The 22309-nt window shown below is 46.1% G+C and overlaps 1 protein-coding gene across 5 annotated transcripts in view; it reads left to right on the top strand.

The window, feature by feature from the left end:
- CSNK1G1 (casein kinase 1 gamma 1) overlaps window positions 1-22309 on the top strand; it is a 113702-nt gene that overhangs the window by 4109 nt on the left and 87284 nt on the right. For all 5 annotated transcript variants that reach the window (XM_082255645.1, XM_082255648.1, XM_082255647.1 and 2 more), the window contains exons 2-5: window positions 7369-7404; window positions 18322-18391; window positions 18507-18658; window positions 19436-19670. In XM_082255645.1, the coding sequence (XP_082111771.1) occupies window positions 7369-7404; window positions 18322-18391; window positions 18507-18658; window positions 19436-19670 (493 nt within the window). The remainder of the gene's footprint in view (window positions 1-7368; window positions 7405-18321; window positions 18392-18506; window positions 18659-19435; window positions 19671-22309) is intronic.

Raw genomic sequence — 22309 nt, 5'->3', positions numbered from 1 at the left:
ACCTTCCTCCCCCATTCTAGTGACTCTTTTCAAGTCGTCTATACCAGAGACCACCTGGTGGTATTAAGGGATTCCTATTGACCACTCAAAGGTAGTTTTGTGAGTGATGTCTGCAACACATGGTCAATTGGATATGCAGGAGCCATCTTTACACACCATCCGTTTGCGGATGATAAACGGAGATAATGTATGTCAATGGGATTGCGGATGTTAGCGGATGACACCCCTGACATCCGTTTTTGCGTCCATTCCTTTTTTTAAACGGAAGAAAAATGGGGTTCTCTTCCGTTCAAAAAAACTGATCGGAAAGGACGCTAATCGGATGTCAGCGGATGGTCATCCGCTGACATCCGCAATCCCATTGACATGCATTATGTCCGTTTTTCATCTGCAAAAAAATGGGATGAAATACGGACATACGGAGCTCCGCCTGTGTGAAAGGACCCTTATGCAGAAATACAATTTTTTGAAAAAAAAAAATAGTTTTTTTTTAGCGCACACAAAAACAATGTTACTTAATTTTTGGTACACTATAAAATCTGATGTTGCATTGAGTGAATAGATACCAAACACAGAGCAGCACAGTGGCTAAGTGGTTAGCACTTTCCTATAGCAGCACGAGGGTCGTCAATTTGAATCCCAGCTACAGCACTGCCTGCCTGGAGTTTGCATGTTTTCCCTGTGCCTGTGTGGGTTTCCTCCTGGGTACACTGGTTTCCTCTCACACTCCTAAAGAATAATCCTGTGTAAATTTGTCTTATGTGTATGTATGAATGTAAGTTAGGAACCTTATATCAGAAGCTCCTTGAGGGCATGGACTGATGTAAATGTACTATATATTCAAGATTTATAATTGCACACCCTTTGAAATGACAACTACATTACTAAAGATGTCCATAGGTGATCCTCTCAGCCTTTTAAAGGTTTATCAGTTTAGAATTAAACATGAGTCATAGTGCTAGAATTAGGCCCCTTTCACACGATTGGATAGATCCGGTCCACATGTCTGTTTTTCAGGCGGACCTGATCAGGCCACCCATTCTCCTCTATGGATTGGTGGATGTCAGTGGAAATGTGTCTGGTGACACCCGTAATCCAATCCGACAAGATCTGCTTAAAACAATGAGTTCGCTATCCATCCAGCAGAAGGGATCGGATGTGAACAGACATGCTGTCTGTCTTCATCCGATCTCCCTATAGAGGAGAGCAGGACTCTTGACAGGTCAGAGCAATGTGGTTTTTTTTTTTTTTTTTCTTTTAATTTAATCTTCATTGAAAACAAATTCTTTGCAAAAACATGGATGGCATAAGATAGATGGAGTAAGAGAATCATTAACTGTAGCTTACCTGACTGGCTTTCTTCTGCGCTGGTACTAAGAATGGATCCAGTGGGTTAACTCATGTCACCTAAACTTTCTAGAGTATTTCCTCAGATGATTCTCTTCTTATCCGGTTCTAAGCTTCCTTCAGAGGTGTGAACAGTCTGTCAATTTGAAATTTGAGCTGTGTCGCTAAATTAGTTATAAACACACACACACTTGGCAAAGACTCCGAAGAATAAAATGGCGTTGCAATATTTTGTGTCGCGCGGTATTTGCGCAGCAGTCTTTCAAATGCAATTTATTTTATTTTTTTTAAATACATTGCACTACATTTAAAAAAACTAAACAGGAAAGTTAGCCCATTTTTTTGTATAGTGTGAAAGATGTCACGCCAAGTAAATAGATACTGAACATCTTACTGTTTAAAATTGCGCACTCATTACTTAAATTTTTTTTTAATGGTTACAAATTTAGAGTTACAGAGGAGGTATTTTTCTAGAACTATTGCTCTCCCTTTTGGCAATCGCGGCGATGCCTCACGTGTGATTTGAACACCGGTTTCATTTGCGGGCACCAGTTACGTATGCGTTTTCTTTCGTGCGGTAGCTCACGGGGAATTTTTTCCCTTTTTTATCTTTAACACTTTTTATTTTTAACACTTTTTTTAAGAAAAAAAAAAAAAAAAAATCTGATCATTTTAATTGCTGTCACAAGGAATGTAAACATCCCTTGTGACAGGTACTCTTTACCTAAAAGACCCCTCCACTGCACTTCAAAGTATGCCTAAATCTGCTTTTTTGAATACTGAATTTTTTTTTTTTTTTTTTTTTAAATCACCACCATTAGCAGCCAAGTAAACAAAGTGACATTGTGACGTCGCTTCCGGGTTACATGATCGGAAACGTGATCAGAGCTGAATCTGGCTTTGTTCCAGACTCCAACCAGCCATTGCTTCCGGACTCCAACCCGCTGGGTGCTTGGGTCTCCCAGTGGGACAGGAGACCCAGGCAGATCCGCTGAAGGGGGCCGGATGGGGGGGGGCATCCCCTCCTGCTAGCTGGAATAACGGCTGGGCAGCAGTTATCTCCTTAAAGCCGACCACCGGATCTAAAAGGGGAAAAAATTTTTTTTTATCTGGTTGATGCCTGAAGCTGCAAGCATCCTCCCGGTACAACCACTTCTGCAAGCCGACGTACAGGTACGTCGGTTTGCGGGAAATTGTTAAACAAACCAACACACTACTTTTTTAATTTCTCTGTCGCTCATTGACAGACGTAGTCCTCGTTGATTCATAACAACTCGGTTATGCTGCCCTCTACAGGAGTAGGACTAGACAGGAAAGAAAACATTCTGGCCACACCTTAGGGGCAGTCCCAGAGGGTATATCCTCTCTCTCTGCTACAGCAAATCAGTTTTTTTCTGTCTAGTTAGGAGTAAGGACCTAGATGCCTTGCTAGGATCTTCGGTCCTGGCAGGATTTTTTTCTTAGATTTTTTAGACAGCTTTTTTCTCCAGTGTTCCTGTGAGATCTTAAAGCAAGAAAGCTGGAACTGGGCGACGGGCTGGATGTTGAGATCCAGTGGTCACCCCAGTTCAGCCTACGAGCGCGTGCAGGCCATAGCTCCGTGCTGGGTCGGCCGCGACATAGTCCCACTGGACGGGGACTGACCCTGCGAGTTGAACGTCTCGCTTAAACGCCAATGACCATGAGTCACGGCGTCCGTATTGGTCGACAGCCCTCCCACCCCGGTGGAGAGGGGTACTGTCAGGAGTTGGCGCCCGCCTGGTTCCGGTAGGGTGAGTAGTATGTTCCCCCTTTCCCCCTGACAGGTCTTGTGGTGAACGCGGGCCCCTCTCTGTAATGGTAAGGATGGGTCTCCCCTCTATCCTATAACATGTCACAGATCCCCCTATTGGAGTGTGATTTTTGTGAACCAGAAACCAGGAGGCTTGGTTTGGGAGCTGACAATCTAATTGCAAAAATGTTTAAATGATTGTAGTCAGTGGCAGTATTAGAACATTACTGTGATAGTATAAGGTATCCTACCTGTCAGAAGCCACAGGGCGATGTCTATACATGTATACTGCATTCCAGATCATATTCCTCCAGCTAAGCAGATGCCTCCCGACTGCCACGGACCGCATACGGCCCGCCAGGGTCCGGTACCGCCGGCCACGCTGATCACCATGAGGGTGAAGGTTTGTGAGGCCGAGATACTCCCGCAAACATGCCGTTATTCTGTACAGGCCGCCGCCATTGTCTGGTAGATCGCACGAGGCCGCCATTTTGGCGTAGCCTCGTGTCTCCAGCATGGGGCGGCCATGTTTGAGGTGACCCAAACACCTCGTGGAGCTAGGGGAGGCGCCGGAAGGCGTACAGAGGGGCGGAGCCGCCTCCTTTTTTCCCGGGAAGCCAGCCAAAAGACTTCCTGTCTGTTCTAGACAGCGCTGAGACAAGTTGCATTTGAAACTCTGAGCATCAAGTGGTGAGCCTTGGGGTCTATCTCTCTCTCTCGCTCTGTAGGGGTCCCTAAGCAGGTAACACTGAGGGGCTTTGTGGCGCTGGGGGTCGGGAAAAAAAGTTTTATTTTTTGGCAAATTGAATTTTTCCGGGTAGTATCTGGAATTATCATGGACCCTGCCACACAGGTACCCCCACCTGTTTCCCTCGAGGGGGCCGCGGGACCCGCCAGTGCACAGAGTATGGATGCATTTACAGCAGTTTTGGAGTCTTTGGTGGCTCGGGTGGAGACGGCCTGTCAGGAACGGGGGTCAAGAAAGCGACCCCCGCCTACCCCTATATCATCTGATACTTCAGATTCAGATTCTGAGATAGTCATTGCAGCTGCAGGTCCCTCTGCAGGGGCTGTTGTCTCAGGTAAAGTTCCCTCAGACAGTGAGGAGGACGTTCATGCTTCCGCCATAATTCAGGAAGAAGCATTGGTGGACGCACTAGTTGTGGCGGTTCGGGAAACCTTAAGACTTGAGGTTTTACCGGCAGAGGCAACTGAAATAGAGATTCCCTTTGGTACTAGCAAACCCACCAAGACGGTGAAGGTTTTTCCTTTACCCAAGTGTTTTGGTAATAAGATTAAAGAGGAATGGGAGCATTCTAAGCGTACCTTTACTATTTCCAAGCGCATTGCTAGACGCTATCCGTTTGAGGAATCCCTCATTAAGAAATGGACGGTACCACCAGTGGTGGATCCACCTATTTCCAGACTGAATAAAGCCACCGTTATTCCAGTGGAGGACGCTTCGTCCTTTAAGGATTCGGTGGATCGGAAGGTAGAAGCGGAGTCCCGCACTATCCTTTCCCTGATAGGGTCAGCCTTTAGACCAGTAATTGTCATTGGTCTAGTTTCTCAGACATTAACGGAATGGGCGAGATTGGTGCGCCAGGACCTGAAGGGGAAAGATATCCCCCAGGCAACATCTGATTTGATGGAACAGATTATACAATGACTACAGTTTGTCTGTGACGCAGCCTTGGATGCTACCCCCCTATTAGGGCATGCATCTATGTCAGCGGTAATCCTCAGACGTGTGCTGTGGTTAAAATGCTGGTCAGCGGAGCTAGGTTCCAAAAAGACCTTGGCGAATCTCCCCTTTCAGGGGAATCGCCTATTTGGGGCCACCCTAGATGAGATCATTAAGGATGCCACTGGGGGCAAAAGCACTTTTTTGCCACAGGCTGCTAAAGCTAAAGGACCTCGTAACAAGCGGGGACCTTTCTTTACCGCCCATAAAGGGTTCGTTCGCTCTGCTGGAGCAAGCGGGAAGGGCAAAACTCCTCTAGGAGGGTTCAAGAAGGGCTGGTCGGACAAACAAGACAGACTCAGCCAAACCTGAAGCAAAGGATTACACAGCCTGAAGGTGCGCCCCCACTCGGCTTGAGGGTGGGGGGACGTCTTCACCGGTATTCAGAGCATTAGATCGAGCATCGACCACTGCTACCGGTGCGATTCTTCCCTTCCAACATTTAAGTACTACAGGGAGCGGTAGTTACCGTTCCCTGAACAGATCTTTTTCTTTACCTTTTCCAAAGATTAGCCTCAGTTCCCCACAAGAATCTGATCCGGTTGAACAGACAGACCAAGGAGCCTCTAGCCGGGTGACTTCGGTCCCTAATGTTCAACCAGGAGAAATCACCACTCCTGATAGGAATCAGGTGTCTGATAAATGTGTGGGAACAGAGAACGATCAGACTTTGTCGGATTGCCGGGGCCAGATAGCTCTAGGGCAGCCTGGTTCGGATCCAGTCAGCTCCAGTTGTCCTGGAAATTCTAGGCTGGCCTCGTCAAGCCGGTCTGGCCGACTTGGACATGCTGGTCGCGAACGCTCCTTGGGAACTTCTTCTCAGGGAGTGTCTGCGGTCTCAAGGACCGATCTTCCATTGTGCTTTACAGTCGCTGGGTTTAATGGCCTGCCCATTGAGACCCAGGTACTGAAGGACAGAGGGTTGTCAGCTTCAGTTATTCCTACGCTAATTAAGGCAAGGAAAGCGACTTCCAGCAAGGTCTATTATCGCACATGGAAGACGTATATGGTGCGTGGTGCAAATCTTTAGGATTTCCTCCACGTACCTATTCGGTGACCCGAATATTGGCCTTTCTGCAAAAGGGGGTTGAGCAGAAACTAGCCTTGAGCACCATCAAGGGTCAGGTTTCAGCATTAGCAATCTTCTTTCAGAAGCCTTTGGCTACTAAGTCCTTGGTGCGGAATTTTATCCAGGGGGTGCGGCACCTGGCTCCACCAGTCTGCGCGCCCTTACCGCCCTGGGATCTTAATTTGGTTTTGTCGGTTCTGCAGAAACCTCCCTTTGAAAACATCAGGGAGATTCCCTTGCTTACTTTATCCCAGAAGGTGGCCTTCTTGGTGGCTATCACTTCTGCACGCAGGGTGTCAGAACTGGCTGCATTGTCATGCCAGTCCCCATATTTAGTGATTCATAGGGATAAGGTAGTTCTTCATCCTAAGCCATCCTTTCTTCCAAAGGTGGTTTCAGACTTTCATCTGAATGAAGATATTGTATTACCTTCCTTGTGTCCTCAGCCCAATCATCATCGGGAACATGCGTTGCATTCCTTGGATGTGGTTCGGGCAATCGGGGTATACCTGAAGGCTACGGAATCGTTCCGTAAGACGGATTCACTTTTTGTGATCACGGCTGGCCCCAGAAAGGGGTTGCCTGCATCTGCCGCGACTATTGCCAAATGGATTAGACAGACGGTGGTACAGGCTTATTCTATTAAGGGTCGGAATCCTCCGTTCCCTGTTAAGGCGCACTCCACTCGAGCGCTCAGTACTTCCTGGGCCTTTCGCCATCAGGCGTCAGTGGTCCAGGTATGTAAGGCGGCCACCTGGTCGTCGGTACATACCTTTACAAAATTTTATAAGATTGATGTGATGGCATGGGCGGATGCCTCATTTGGCCGCAAGGTTTTGCAGGCCGCAATTTGGGGAGACCGGTGGTCTACCTCGAGGGTTTTTTTCTGTTGGAATTTTCTGTTGAGTCTCATCTTTGATTGATGAGCATTGAAAACTTCTAGTTGGCACCGGTTGGGCCTTCTAGATTGGATTTGATTTCCATTTCCCCACCCCTCATTTGTGGTACTGCTTTGGGACGTCCCGAGTTATGAATCAACGAGGACTACGTCTGTCAATGAGCGACAGAGAAAAATGGATTTTTGTAAAATCTTACCGTAAAATAGATCATTTGCCCTAGTTGCTTCATAGTTATCGCAAGCTCAGAGCAGTACTTAATTACTGCATGCATTTATTTATCGATTTTTCTTTTTAGTGAATTGACTTTAATTGCCTTTTTATTCGTTATTTACGAACCGTTTTTGGCGTTTCCTTTTAAATACTGCATACAAGCGATTAGTAAATTGACATTTTTGTTATCGTTTGTGTTACGATCACGTGACGGACATAATGCATGCGATAAGCTTTAGTGAATTGTGTGTGTGTGTGTGTGTGAGATTAGACCTAATTAGATGCTGGATTTTCATTTTTTTTTTTTTCCATCCCTGCTACAGGTAAGAATCTCTACACCAATGAATATGTGGCTATTAAACTGGTGAGTATTGATCAACCATGTTGGGTTTCTTACAGGATTACCGTTTTTGTCTATTGCTTCCTGACCTCAACTTTTGCTGGCTTCCTTTTTCCTGCTGTGTGTGTGTGTGTGTCTAAACTAGCTCATTTCCCGGTTCAAGATGTCAGAGTTCCTAGGTTCTTTGGAAATAGAGAAATGAGTATGGCGTATAACAACATTTGTGCATTTGTCTTTAAAGGAGAAGTATAGCCAAAACTCATTTGGCTGTACTTCTCCTATGGATCACAGCAGTGCAATTCGTTTTGCATTCCTGGGATCCATTTTCTTTTATTGTGGTAGGGAAACCCCCCTCCAATCCTGCTATTGCTAATGCGTGGCATCCTGCATTGAATACCCTGAAAAAAAATTATGATTAGGAATCTGCCAGTGTAAATGCCATCAACCTGCCGCTTGCATATTTACAGTGTATATGGGCAGCTTTGAAAGAATGCTTTTGTCCTTTTGCTAGTTCCACTTGCTTAGACACTTTAGATTTGCTGGTGTCACATGTGTCTTGAAGTGATCTCTGTATTGGTAGCCCCCATTTCCCACTAATTCATTTTCTCTTTCGTTCATTGATGGACACAGCTGTCATTCTTGACCATTGGGTTATGCTGCCCCCTACAGGAGTAGGACACTAGGCAGGAAAAAACTTCTGGCTACACCCATGGACAGAGTCCCAGGGGGTACAAGTCCCTCTTCTTGCTATAGTCGCTCAGTTTTTTTTTTTTTGTTGCCTAGTCAGGAGTAAGGACCTAGTTCCTTGCTGGGATCCTTGGTCCTGGCAACATTTTTTAGATAGAAAATCAACTGTCGGACTGGGCGATGGGCTGGATAATCTAGATCCAGTGGTCGCCCCAGTCTGGCCAGTGAGCACGCGCAGGCCTCAGCGCTAGGTGAGCTGTGACATAGATCCACTGGACAGGGGCTGGCCCTGCGAGTTAAGTCTCGCGAGGTCGCATACGACCGGGCCTCGGCATGAGTCGCAGTGTTCCTCCTGGTCGACAGCCCTCCATTTCAATGGAGAGGAGGATCTGTCTGGAGCAGTGCCCACCTGGTTCCTGGTATGGTAAGTAGCTCCCCCTCTACCCCTGGAGGATTTTGGGGTGGACGTGGGTCCCTCCTTGCGATTGGGTTCCCACTGTCCTACCTGAATCTGTCTTGAGGCCTGGTCTCCTAAATTTCCAAGTCCCTGTAGGCCTTGTGGTGTTGCCATTTTGTTGTAGCCTTGTGTATTCCTATACACGGTGGCCATGTTTGTGTAGTCTGGTGGCCATTTTCTTGTGGTTTGCATTGCAATTACCCCCTGGTGCTGGCTCCTGGATCATTTCCCTTCCTGATCGATGCACGTGTAGTTCAGATTCTCCTGGTGATTTCAGGTGCCTGTGTGTGTGTTGAGACTGGCGAGGTCCTCTCTCTTTGCTGAGGATCGCTCTGTGCCTTGTGCTTGGCAACCTGGTGGTGGTGCCAGCACGGTGGTGGTCTTCCTTTAGCAGTATTACACTTTTTTGTGGGGTCCCCCTGGTGACTCACGGGAGTCTTTGGAGCACGTTTCCCTACCTGATCCCCTGCCTGAGGCTGACCATCTATCATGCTCTGGCGGTGGCCCTGGAGTCCCTTGTGTCCTGGGTGGAGGTGACTTGTGGGCAACAGGCTAGCAAAAAGTGCCCCCTGCCTTCCCCTGCCTCATCTGTCTCAGATGCTGAATTTGATTCGGCGGACTTGGGTCACCCTGCTGGGTCTGCCACCACCCGCCCCGGAATCCTCTGATGGTGAGGATAATCCCTCACGTCTTTGACCGCGCACGAAAAGGCGCTGGTAGATGCACTGATTGTATCAGTGTGAGACCCTAAAGAAGGAGGACGCAGCTGAAGCTGCGACGGAGGCGCAGGTACCCTTTGGCACTCGCAAGCCATCCAGAGCAGCAAAGGTGTTTCCTTTCCCCGCCTATTTTGACAGAATTTTCGCAAAAGAGTGGGGACGTCCTAAGTGTTTTACTAGACGTTACCCCTATGAGGAGTCCCTTCTTAAGAAGTGGACTGTGCCACCAGTGATGGACCCTCCAATTTCCAGATTAAATAAGGAAACCATGACTCCGGGGGAAGAGTCCCGGCCTTGAACTTAAAGATCCAAGACTTTTTCTATTTACACAAAAAGCCTCAACTATTGTTCGCAAATCTGTATTAGTGAGCCCTTTCTCCTTTACCGAGATAATTCAGCCATCTCCACAGGTGTGGCAAATCAAGATGCTGATTAGACAGCATGATTACTACACAGGGCTGCCTTTGGCTGGCCATACACTATACAATTTTCTTGTTCAACTTTCCTTTAGATTTACCAAAACCATGTAATATAGGGTCAAACGTAAACACTTTAAATTTGTATGCAGTCAGGCAGGCCCTTGCACTACATAGTTTAAGGTAAATCTAAAGGAAATTGAATAAGAAAATTGTATAGTGTATGGCCAGCCTTTGGCTGACCACAATAAAAGGCCACTCTAAAATGTGCATTTTTATCACAGCACAATGCCACAGATGTTGCAAGTTTTGAGGGAGCGTTCTATTGGCATGCTGACTGCGGGAATGTCCACCAGAGCTGTTGCCTGTCAATTAAATGTTCACTTCTCTACCATAAGCCATTTCCAAAGATGTTTCAGGCAGGCTCAGAACCGCAGACCACGTGTAACCACACCAGCCCAGGACCTCCACATCCAGCATCTTCACCTCCAAGATCGTCTGAAACCAGCCACCCGGACAGCAGTTGCAACTATCGGTTTGCATACCCAAAGAATTTCTGCACAAACTGTCAGAAACCGTCTCGGGAAAAGCTTGTCTGTATACTCGTCGTCCTCCATCGTCGTCGTAACCGACTTGAGTGGGCAAATGCTCACATTCTGGCACTGTGGAGAAGTGTTATTTTGCCGGATGAAGCCCGGATTTCACTGTACAGGGCAGATGGCAGACCGCGTGTATGGCGTTGTGTGGGTGTGTGGTTTGCTGATGTCAACGTTGTGGATCTAGTGGCTCATGGTGGCGGTGGTGTTATGTTATGGACAACGAACACAGGTGCATTTTATTGATGGCATTTTGAATGCACAAATACCGTGACGAGATCCTGAGGCCCATTGTTGTGCCATTCATCCACGTCCATTACTTTTTGTTGCAGCATGATAATGCATGGCCCCATGTTGCAGGGATGTGTACACAATTCCTGGAAGCTGAAAACGTCCCAGTTCTTGCATGGCTAGCATACATTCTCACTGGACATGTCACCCATTGAGCATGTTTGGGATGCTCTGAATCGGCGTATACGACAGCGTGTTCAGCTCCTGCCAATATCCAGCAACTTTGCACAGCCATTGAAGTGGAGTGGACCAACACTCCACAGGCCACAATCAACAACCTGATCAGCTCTATGCGAAGGAGATGTGTTGCACTGCTTGAGGAAAATGGTGGTCACACCAGATACTGACTGATTTCCAGACCCCCCCCCCCCCCCCCAATACAGTAAAACTGCAAATTTTAGAGTGGCCTTTATTGTGGCCAGCCTAGGTCACACCAGTGCAATAATCATGCTGTCTAATCAGCATCTTGATATGCCACACCTGTGAGGTGGACGGATTATCTCGGCTAAAGTGGGGTACACACTAGTAGAAAATCTGCCGAAAATTCCCATCCGAGGTAAAATCGTACGATTTTCAGCTAGTGTGTACACAACTTTCAGCAGCCGATGCCGACCTTTTCAACGAAAAAAAAACGGAGGGACAAACGCCAAAATTTTTATTCTCCGTCCCCAGACGACCAATTGTCTAATGTGTATGCAGTACGTCCGTGAAAAATCGGATACGAAAGACCGCGCATGATCTGAAGTTGCTGACAACCCGGAAGTCTGGGAACAAATGTCCCAAAAAAAAAAATCTGACGAGAAATTTTGTGAATATTTATGCACTGTCAACTAAAAACGGTAATGACCGCTGAGCAAGAGAGAAAAATCGGAGGCTATTTAGTCCGATTTCCGTCAAGTGTGTACGGGCCTTAAGGAGAAATGCTCACTAGACAGTTTTGTGAACAATATTTGAGAGAAATAAACCTTTTGTGTAAGTCTTAGATCTGTGAGTTCAGCTCATGAAAAATGGGGGCAAAAACAAAAGTTTCTCTGTCGCTCATTGACAGACGTAGTCTTCTTGATTCACAAGAACTGGGTTATGTTGTCTCCGCAGGAGCAGGACTAGGCAGAAAGAAAAAACGTTCTGGCTCCACCTTAGGGGCAGTCCCTGAGGGTATATCCTCCCTCTCTCTGCTACAAGGCATCAGTTTTTTTCTGTCTAGTCAGGAGTAAGGACCTAAGTTCCTTGCTGGGATCTTTTTGGTCCTGGCAAGATTTTTTCTTTAGAAAAAATATTTTTTAGGTAGTTTTCTCCAGTGTTTTTTCCTGTGAGATCTTCAAGCAAATACGCCGGACTGGGCGACACTAGTGGTCACCCCAGCCGGCTTACGAGCGCGCGCAGACCATTGCATTGCGCTTGGTCGGCCGCGACACATTCAAGTAAGTATGCGGGGCCGGGCGACGGGCTGGATGTTGAGATCCAGTGGTCACCCCGGTTTCTGCCTACGAGCGCGTGCAGACCAGAGCTCCGCGCTGGGTCGGCCCCGACTGAGTCCCATTGGAGGGACTGACCTTGCGAGTTAAGTCTCGCTTGGACGCCAGGAACCAGAGAGTCGAGGCGTCCGGAATGGTCCACAACCCCCCACCCCGGTGGAGAGGGTATTGTGAAGAGAGGGTGCCTGTCGGTTCGGTATGGTGAGTAAACGTTCCCTTTTTTCCTCGTTATGAGGCAGTATGAATTATGGGCCCCTCCATACATGGTCAGTATATATCTGACACTAAAAGTCCCCCTTGTAAATACAGTATGTGTTTGGTGGGAAGTGGACTTGGTTTGAGAGCTAACACTCTACCCAGCAGACTGTAGTATTACAGCAGACATAGGAGGTATAATCCTAACTTAATTGTAGTGTACCTCCTGCAGATCAATAAACCGCCACTTAGCAGAGATGCAGGTGGATGTGCTGGGAAAAACGATTTCGGCAGTCCGCCGCCATTTTGCCGTAGACCGGGTGCATGAATGTCCTCAGGTCACGCCGGCCGCCATGTTTTTTGAAGTCTGTCTCCCGTATGGGGGCGGCCATGTTTGATGAGCCCAGCTACCTCGTGGAATGCCGGAAGGCGTACACAGGGGGCGGAGCCACGTCCTTCTACCCGGGAAAACGAACACAGCTCTTTCCAGTCTGTAAAAGACAGACGCTGACTGCAGTTGGTTGGAAACTTCTCTGCATCGGGTGGTGAGCCTTGGGGGTCCCTCTCTCTCTCTGTGGGGATCGAGAAGCAGGTACTCTGAGGGGCGCTATTGCGCTAGGGGGAGACACATAAAAAAAAAAAAAAAAAAAAAAGAGGTATTTTTTTATTTTATTTAAAAAAAAAAAAAAAGTTTTTTTTGTTTTTTCTGGCAGAGGTGTCCTGAATTAACATGGACCCTGCCACTCATGTATCTCCACCGGATCCCCTCGAGGTGTCTGCAGGATCCTCCAGCACCCCACTGACGGTTGAATCATTGTCAGCTATTATGGAAACTTTTGTGTCCCGGGTGGAAGTGGCTTGTCAGTGACAGGGCGCAAGAAAGCGACCCCCGCCTAACCCCTTATTATCTGAAACTTCGGATTCAGAATCCGAGCCTATTTCTGCAGTTGCAGGTACTTCATCTGGGATTGGTGTCTCGGGTACTGTCTCTTCAGACAGTGAGGAGGATGTTTCGGCATCAGCCATAGCCCGAGAGGAAGCGTTGGTAAACGCACTCATTGTATCTGTTCAAGAAACCTTAAGATTACAGGGTATTCCGTCGGAAATAGCTGAAACTGAAATCCCTTTTGGGACTAAAAAACGCATCAAAGTGGCGAAGGTTTTTCCATTGCCCAAATGTTTTGGCAATCCAATCAAAGAAGAATGGAGTCTGCCAAAACGCACCTCTGCTATTTCTAAACGCATTAACAGGCGTTATCCGTTTGAGGAAACCCTCATTAAGAAATGGACAGAACCACCTGTGGTGGATTCACCAATTGCTAGATTGAATAAAGCCACGATTATTCCTTTAGAAGACGCTCCGTCTTTTAAAGATCCAGTGGATCGCAAGATAGAAGCTATGTCTCGCACCATGTTTTCCTTGATTGGATCAGCTTTCAGACCAATAATTGCTATTGGTCTGGTTTCGCAGACTGTAACTGAATGGACCAAGTGGTTACGCCGGGACTTAGAAGAAGTCCCTCAGGCGGTATCAGATTTGTTGGAACAAATGATACAGGGGTTACAGTTTGTGTGTGATGTGGCGTTAGACGCCACTCCATTATTGGCGCGAGCATCAGTTTCAGCAGTGGTTCTCAGGCGTACACTGTGGCTAAAAGGTTGGTTAGCCGACCAAGGTTCCAAAAAAGCATTGGCTAATATCCCCTTTTTAGGAGAGCGTCTATTTGGAGCCAACTTAGATGAGATCATTAAGGATCTCACGGGTGGAAAGGGCACCTTTTTACCGCAAAATGTTAAGGGTAAAGGAACTCGTCAAAAACGAGGGCCTTCTTTCTCTGCTCACAAAGTTTTTTCGTCCCGCGGGTGAAAAAATTAAGTCCTCCAAAGCTCCTTCAGGAGGCTTCAGGGGACGTTGGTCGGGCAAGCAAAAGCCCGCCCCCTCCAGACCTGAAGATAAATCGTCCAAAGCCTGAAGGTGCGCCCCCACCCATAACTGGGGTGGGGGGACGTCTTCGCCGGTTCCCGGATCCATGGCTTTCCAGAATCCCGGACAAGTGGGTTTGCGAAGTCATAAGGTCGGGGTACAAGATCGAGTTTCGATCTCTCCCACCGGCGCGATTCTTCCCTTCCAATATCCGACTATCCCCGGATCGTTTAGAAGATCTGCGGAGAGCAGTCACGGATTTACTACAACAAGGAGTGGTAGTCCACGTTCCTTGGACAGAACATTTTCAAGGGTTTTATTCAAACCTATTTACAATACCCAGGAAAGAGGGCAAAGTGCGTCCAATTCTGGACTTAAGGGCACTCCATTCCTTTCTCAACATAAGGAAATTCAAGATGGAATCCATTCGCACAGTAGCAGCCTTCCTGCATCCAGGGGATGTCCTAGCGTCCATAGACATCAAGGACGCCTATCTTCACATTCCCATTTTCGCAGGACATCAGCGGTTTCTACGCTTTTCCGTAGAAGAGAACCACTATCAGTTTGTGGCGTTACCTTTCGGTCTCGCCACGGCTCCTCGGGTCTTCACGAAGGTGTTGGCCCCAATGTTGGCACTACTGCGCCAAAGAGGCGCATCGATTCTAGGTTACCTAGACGATCTCCTGCTTCATGCAGAGTCTCCTCAGACCCTGCTACAAAACATAGAAATTACTATAATTTCTTTACAGGAATTCGGGTGGCTGGTGAACCAGCAAAAGTCATTTCTGGTTCCCACCCAGAGGCTCGAATATCTAGGTCTAATTCTAGACACAGTCAGGTCAGAGTTTTCCTTCCGGTAGGGAAACTCCGGAAGATTCAATCAGCAGTCCAGTTGTTACTATCCAACAGCTGGTCTTCTCTTCGAACTTGCATGAGGGTTCTGGGGTTGATGGTGGCTTCCTTCGAAGCAGTCCCATTTGCCCAGTCCCATACCCAAATTCTTCAGCAAGAGATTCTTCTCAGATGGAATCGGAATCCGGAATCCCTGGACAATCGGATCCGATTGAGCAAACAGACCAGAGAGTCTCTGGTCTGGTGGCTTCGGTCTCCGATGCTCAGCCAGGGAAAGTCATTTCTGCCAATATATTGGACGATAGTGACCACGGATGCCAGTCTATCCGGATGGGGAGGAATTCTCGGTCAGTTATCTGTCCAGGGACTTTGGTCCCTGGAAGAATCCAGGTTGCCGATAAATGTATTGGAACTGAGTGCGATCAGACTTTGTCTGATTCACTGGACCGAGCAGCTCCAGGGCAGCCCGGTTCGGATCCAGTCGGACAAGGCCACGGCCGTGGCTTATGTCAATCACCAGGGGGGCACCAAGAGTGTCCGAGCGGCCAAAGAAGTGGCTTGCATTCTTCGCTGGGCGGAACGATTTGTTCCAGCTATCTCTGCGGTGTTCATTCCGGGGGTGGAGAATTGGCAGGCAGATTATCTCAGCCGTCAGACTCTGGATCAGGGGGAATGGTCCCTCCATCCAGAAATTTTCCACCAGTTGTGCCTACGGTGGGGCACCCCGGATGTGGATCTGTTGGCATCACGATTCAACAGGAAAGTACAGAGATTCGTGGCTCGCTCCCACGATCCTCTAGCAGAGACCGCAGACGCACTGATCGCCCCGTGGGGGCAATACCAGCTAATGTATGCCTTCCCTCCTCTCGGGTTACTGCCAAGACTTCTTCGCAGGATAGAGGAGGAAGGAATTCCAGTAATCCTAGTAGCTCCGGACTGGCCTCGCCGAGCTTGGTACGCCGACGTGGTCAGACTGGTGGCGGACGTCCCGTGGAGACTTCCTCTCAGGGAGGACCTATTGTCTCAGGGACCGATCTTCCATCCTGCTTTACGATCGCTGGCTTTAACGGCCTGGCTATTGAGACCCAGGTGCTGAAGGACAAGGGATTGTCAGCTTCAGTTATTCCTACTCTAGTTAAAGCAAGGAAAGCGACTTCCAGAAAGATTTATCATCGTACATTGAAGTCCTACATTGCATGGTGTGAACCTCTGGGGTTCCGTCCATGGTCTTATTCGGTTAGTCAAATATTAGCTTTTCTGCAACAAGGGGTTGAGCAGAAACTGGCCTTGAGCACTATCAAGGGTCAGGTCTCAGCATTAGCTATCTTCTTTCAGAAGCCTTTGGCTACTCATTCCTTGGTGCGGAATTTCATCCAGGGGGTGCGACATCTGGCTCCGCCAGTGCGCGCGCCGTTACCACCCTGGGATCTTAATTTAGTATTGTCGGTTCTTCAGAAACCTCCCTTTGAAGATATTAGGGAGATTCATCTACCTACGTTGTCCCAGAAGGTGGCCTTCTTGGTGGCTATCACTTCTGCACGCAGGGTGTCAGAACTGGCCGCATTATCTTGTCGTTCCCCATATCTGGTGGTTCATAGAGATAAGGTGGTTCTTCGTCCGAATCCATCCTTCCTACCAAAAGTGGTTTCAGAATTTCATCTGAATGAAGAAATTGTATTACCTTCCCTGTGTCCTAAGCCCAGTCATCCTCGGGAGTTTGTTTTGCACTCCTTGGATGTGGTCCGGGCGATCAGGGTATACTTGAAAACGACAGACTCGTTTCGCAAGACGGATTCACTTTTTGTGATCCCGGATGGACCCAAAAAGGGGTTGCCTGCATCTGCCGCGACTATTTCCAAATGGATCAGACAGACGGTGGTACAGGCTTATTCTATTAAGGGTCGGGAGCCCCCGTTCCCTGTTAAGGCGCACTCCACTCGGGCACTTAGTGGGTCATGGGCCTTTCGCCATCAGGCGTCAGTGGTCCAGGTGTGCAAGGCGGCTACCTGGTCGTCGGTGCATACCTTTACAAAACATTATAAAGTTAATGTAATGGCATCGTCTGATGCCTCGTTTGGCCGCAAGGTTTTGCAGGCTGCCATTTGAGGAGACCAGTGGTCTGCCTCGAGGGTTTTTTTCCGTTGGAAATTTTCATTTGAGTCTCATTCTTTGTTTATAATGAGCCTTTAAAACTTCTAGTTTGGCACCGGTTGGGCCTTCTAGATTGGATTTTGATTTCGGTCAATCCCACCCCTCATTTGTGGCACTGCTTCTGGATGTCCCAGTTCTTTTGAATCAAGAAGACTACGTCTGTCAATGAGCGACAGAGAAAATCGGATTTTTGTAAGATCTTACCGTAAAATCTTTTTCTCTTAGCTCATTGACAGACGTAGTACCCGCCCCTCTATCATTGAGTTGGGTTGGGTTAAATTCTCTGTTGCTGCTTTGTGACAGAACTGATGCCTTGTAGCAGAGAGAGGGAGGATATACCCTCAGGGACTGCCCCTAGGGTGGAGCCAGAACGTTTTGTCATTCTGCCTAGTCCTGCTCCTGCGGAGACAACATAACCCAGTTCTTGTGAATCAAGAAGACTACGTCTGTCAATGAGCTAAGAGAAAAGGATTTTACGGTAAGATCTTACAAAAATCCGATTATTGCATTTATAACTTTGTGTGTGTGTATACACAGTATCTTACAAAAGTGAGTACACCCCTCAAATTTTTGTAAATATTTTATTATATCTTTTCATGTGACAACACTGAAGAAATGACACTCCCACCACCATGCTTGCCTGTAGGCAAGACACACTTGTCTTTGTACTCCTCACCTGGTTGCAGCCTCACGCTTGACACCATCTGAACCAAATAAGTTTATCTTGGTCTCCTCAGACCACAGGACATGGTTCAAGTAATCCATCCATGTCCTTAGTCTGCTCGTCTTCAGCAAACTGTTTGCGGGCTTTCTTGTGCATCATCTTTCGAAGAGGCTTCCTTCTGGGATGACAGCCTTGCAGACCAATTTGATGCAGTGTGCGGCGTATGGTCTGAGCACTGACAGGCTAGCGTTTGCTAGCGGTTTAGACGTTAATGGCTGTGGTTTTTTTTTTTTTTTTATACAAGCTGTACACTCACTACTTTACATTGTAGCAAAGTGTCATTTCTTTAGTGTTGTCACATGAAAAGATATAATATTTTTACGAAAATGAGGGGTGTACTCACTTTTGTGAGATACTGTGTGTGTGAGTGAGTGAATATGTAAAGTATTTTTTTTTTTTTCTCACAATTTTTAAAGTAAGTTGAAAGTCCAATATATTTTTTTTTTTTTTTCAGGAACCAATCAAATCTCGTGCACCCCAACTTCATCTGGAATATCGATTTTACAAGCAACTTGGAAGTACAGGTATAAGATTTAAATGTGCCTTTTTCCATGTCTGTGAAGTTAGACTCATAGATATAGCAGTTAAAGATTCTGATGTCATGTTATTACATTTCTTACTATATTGTTTGTTTTACAGCGGATGGTCTTCCTCAGGTCTTCTACTTTGGCCCATGTGGAAAGTACAATGCCATGGTACTTGAGCTCCTAGGTCCAAGTTTGGAGGACTTGTTTGACCTTTGTGATCGGACATTCACTTTAAAGACTGTGCTAATGATAGCCATTCAGCTGGTAGGATTTTTTTTTTTTTTTTTCGAACTTTGCTAAAATGTGTTTTCTCTGAATATTTTTTTTTTTTTTTTTTTTTCCTTTAACACAGCTGTGATCTCCTCTTCATATATGTAAGGTCTGGAAATGGCTGAGATTCAAACCATGTATAGGCAGGTTGAATGTACCAAGTTGATTGATCAACTTGGGTACAACCAGCCTGCCAGATTTTACGTGCGACTGCTAGCGGCTAGTAATAATTACAATCTTCTCCTAATGAGGGAGACTTCCTGTGCCCCTGCCAGGGGATGGCTCTTTCTTTTTTCTTTTTTCTTTTTCTTTTTTCTTTCTCTTTCTTTCTTTCTTCATCTGTCATAGCATGTTTTCTCTAGCAGAAAAACAATGAACTTTCAGGTTCACTCTTTGGTTTTACATGCGGTCACAATCACCTGAAATTTTGTAGACTTCCTCTAGCACTGAAGAGTTTTTCAGACTAAGGCTCCATTCACACTACCGCGGCACGACTTCGGGGGCGACCTGTGAAGTCCCATGCACCGCGACTTCGGCGCGACTTGCACGGACTTCATATAATGAATGTCTATGCAAGTCGCTCCGAGGTCGCCCCGAAGTAGTACAGGACCCTTTTTCTAAGTCAGAGTGACTTGTGTCGCTCCTATTAGAACGGGTCCTATAGCACTGCAGGGACCGCGACTTCTCAGACTGACAAGTCGCCTGACAAGTCGCGGTAGTGTGAATGGAGCCTAATAGGTATCAATTTTGACAGTATTTTCGTATCTCTAGATAACAAGGATGGAATATGTTCACTCCAAGAACCTCATTTACAGAGATGTAAAACCAGAGAACTTTCTTATTGGTCGTCAAGGGAATAAGAAGGAGCATATTATCCACATCATTGACTTTGGACTGGCCAAGGAGTACATAGACCCAGAAACCAAAAAGCACATACCTTATCGGGAACACAAGAGCCTGACTGGAACAGCCAGATATATGTCCATAAACACCCACCTGGGAAAAGGTTTGTCCCTTTTTCATCTACATGAATTGATTTAATCGCACGCAAATTAAAGTTGTCAGAGTTGTAATAGGTTACAAAAATATTGTAGTGAACGACTTTATATTTAGAATGGAGTTGCAAGTAATAGCATGCTTATCACTGGTTTTTAATGTGTCTGTGTTTTTATGAAATACTGTATTACTTTAAATAGAAGACAAAGGTGACCAGCGCTATGGAGTATAAAGTGAACAGTGACAGAATGGTGGGTGTAAGCAGCCAACAACCAAACCCCGAAGGGTTAAGAATAGGGTGAATGTGCAAAGGGGTTGAGACGGCGCTACCCACAACAAGTGATCCAGTGCTATACAAGTGCAATCAGTGCAAAAAACCTCTCATATATTGAGGGAAAGTGGTATACACAAAATTATAAGATATGGATAAAATAGGACACTGTGGTGTCAAACCAAAAACGACCAATGTGATCTGTTAGTGTATGGTGAAAATGGTCCCAACCAAATAGTGCCGGAGGTGTAACAAATAAAACAAATTTCTATGTATCAGTGAAATTTATTCCATTATTCAATTACAGTGTGAAATAAATATATAAAAAAGATAAATAAATTGGTACAAATATATTGGTGATAAAAGGATTCCTGGTAGTGCAGTGATAAAAATAAGATGGTACAAATATAATGGTGGTAAAAGGATTCCTGGTGGTGCAGTGATAAAGGTGAAAAAAATATAATTCCGAAAGTGATATATCCCACAAAGGCTGGAGCGGCAGCAGACGTCCTCTGACGAAACGCGTAGGGCGGGTCCATTGCGTCACAGCGTCACTTCCGGTTTTCGGACCTCGCAGCCGTGGAACGCGGAAGCTTCCCGGCTCGACTCAACACTGATCCGAGGCAGCTTCACCGTGAGTTTTTACTATCTTTTGGCTGACATTCCTACTGTATATTGCTTCATGGGGCTCCCCTCTCTCTCCCCTATGTGAGACCGCCAGCCTGTGCCTTTGCTGGATTGTGGAGAGGGACCCCCGGAATCTTACTTCAGCCAGGACCATTTCATCCATCAGGTTGTATACGCTACACCCTAGTGGTCTTTTTGGGGACTGCAGCACAAGCAACCTTTGTGGGATAGATCACTTTCGGAATTATATTTTTTTCACCTTTTATCACTGCACCACTAGGAATCCTTTTACCACCATTATATTTGTACCATCTTATTTTTATCACTGCACTACCAGGAATCCTTCTATCACCAATATATTTGTACCATTTTATTTATCCTTTTTATATATTTATTTCACACTGTAATTGAATAATGGAATAAATTTCACTGATACATAGAAATTTGTTTTATTTGTTACACCTCCGGCACTATTTGGTTGGGACCATTTTCACCATACACTAACAGATCACATTGGTCGTTTTTGGTTTGACACCACAGTGTCCTATTTTATCCATATCTTCTAATTTTGTGTATACCACTTTCCCTCAATATATGAGAGGTTTTTTGCACTGATTGCACTTGTATAGCACTGGATCACTTGTTGTGGGTAGCGCCGTCTCAACCCCTTTGCACATTCACTGTATTACTTTGTTTATACCTGTGAGAACAGAAATTTCAGGGAAACGTTTTGTAATAAGAGAAACTTAGACTGCCATTGCAGACTTTCTCTTGAAAGTGATAGTTGCCTGGCTGTTAGACTTGGCCTCTTGTTTTTCACCTTTTGTAAAAGAAATGCTTATGCAATCAAGAAGCCCCAGCAGGCCACAGTGACAGGAGAGAAGGCACACTATGTGCATGCATGATACTGGGTGTGAAAACCCAATGGCTGCCTCTTCCTAGCAAAAGGACAGCTATGCAGAATATTGGGAGTTTTTTTTGTCTAGCAGTGCACAGGAGTAGATTACATGAACCGAACAAAGGGGGGTCATGGCAACTGTGCTCTGCTGCTGCCCAGCTACAGTACCAACCACAAAGAAAGTTTGAGTGGAAGAGCAGAGATGATGCCATTGATGGAAAAAAATATTTGGTTTGGGGGGGGGGGGGGGGCGTCTTTCACGAACTCTGAAAACTGTGAAAGTGATAAATGAAAACCTAAAAATTTCTCAATCTGGAGTTTTGTTCGAATTTCACCATTTTGCAAAAATACAATTTTAAAAGTTTTACAAATATTTGTTATTTATTAACTCAATACAGGTTAAGCTTTAATATTTAGTAAGAATTTTGTAAAAATTGCTGTTTTTATCTGTCAATGATTTTAGTGTATTTTTAGCAAAAGTATTGTTTTGATAAACATTTACGCAAATATGGGGGCCTTAAAAATCAGTAGCACCTTTTTTTTTATTTTTTTTTTTTTTATTCTACTGGTTCTGTGCTTTCAGAAAATGTGATTTTTGTACTTGGTAAAATCCATTTCACTTTAATTCATCGATGGACACCACTCTACATAAATCATAATTAGTGGGTTATACTGCCTCCTCCAGAAGTAGGACTAGGCAGAACAAAAAACACCTGGCTATGCCCATAGGCTGTCCTCCACTTGGTATAGAACACCCCTGCTCTAGGTAATCAGTTTAGTAGCAAGCAGTATTAGATATATCGGAACTCCATAGAGGGGTGGGTGCTGTGTCCGTCGAACACAAGAGCAATGG

This window comes from Pelophylax lessonae (assembly GCF_965119305.1).
Source record: "Pelophylax lessonae genome assembly, chromosome: 4".
NCBI classification, from domain to species: domain Eukaryota; kingdom Metazoa; phylum Chordata; class Amphibia; order Anura; family Ranidae; genus Pelophylax; species Pelophylax lessonae.
The sequence above is the reverse complement of the archived record's forward strand: the minus strand, read 5'-3'. Positions and strand labels throughout refer to the sequence as shown.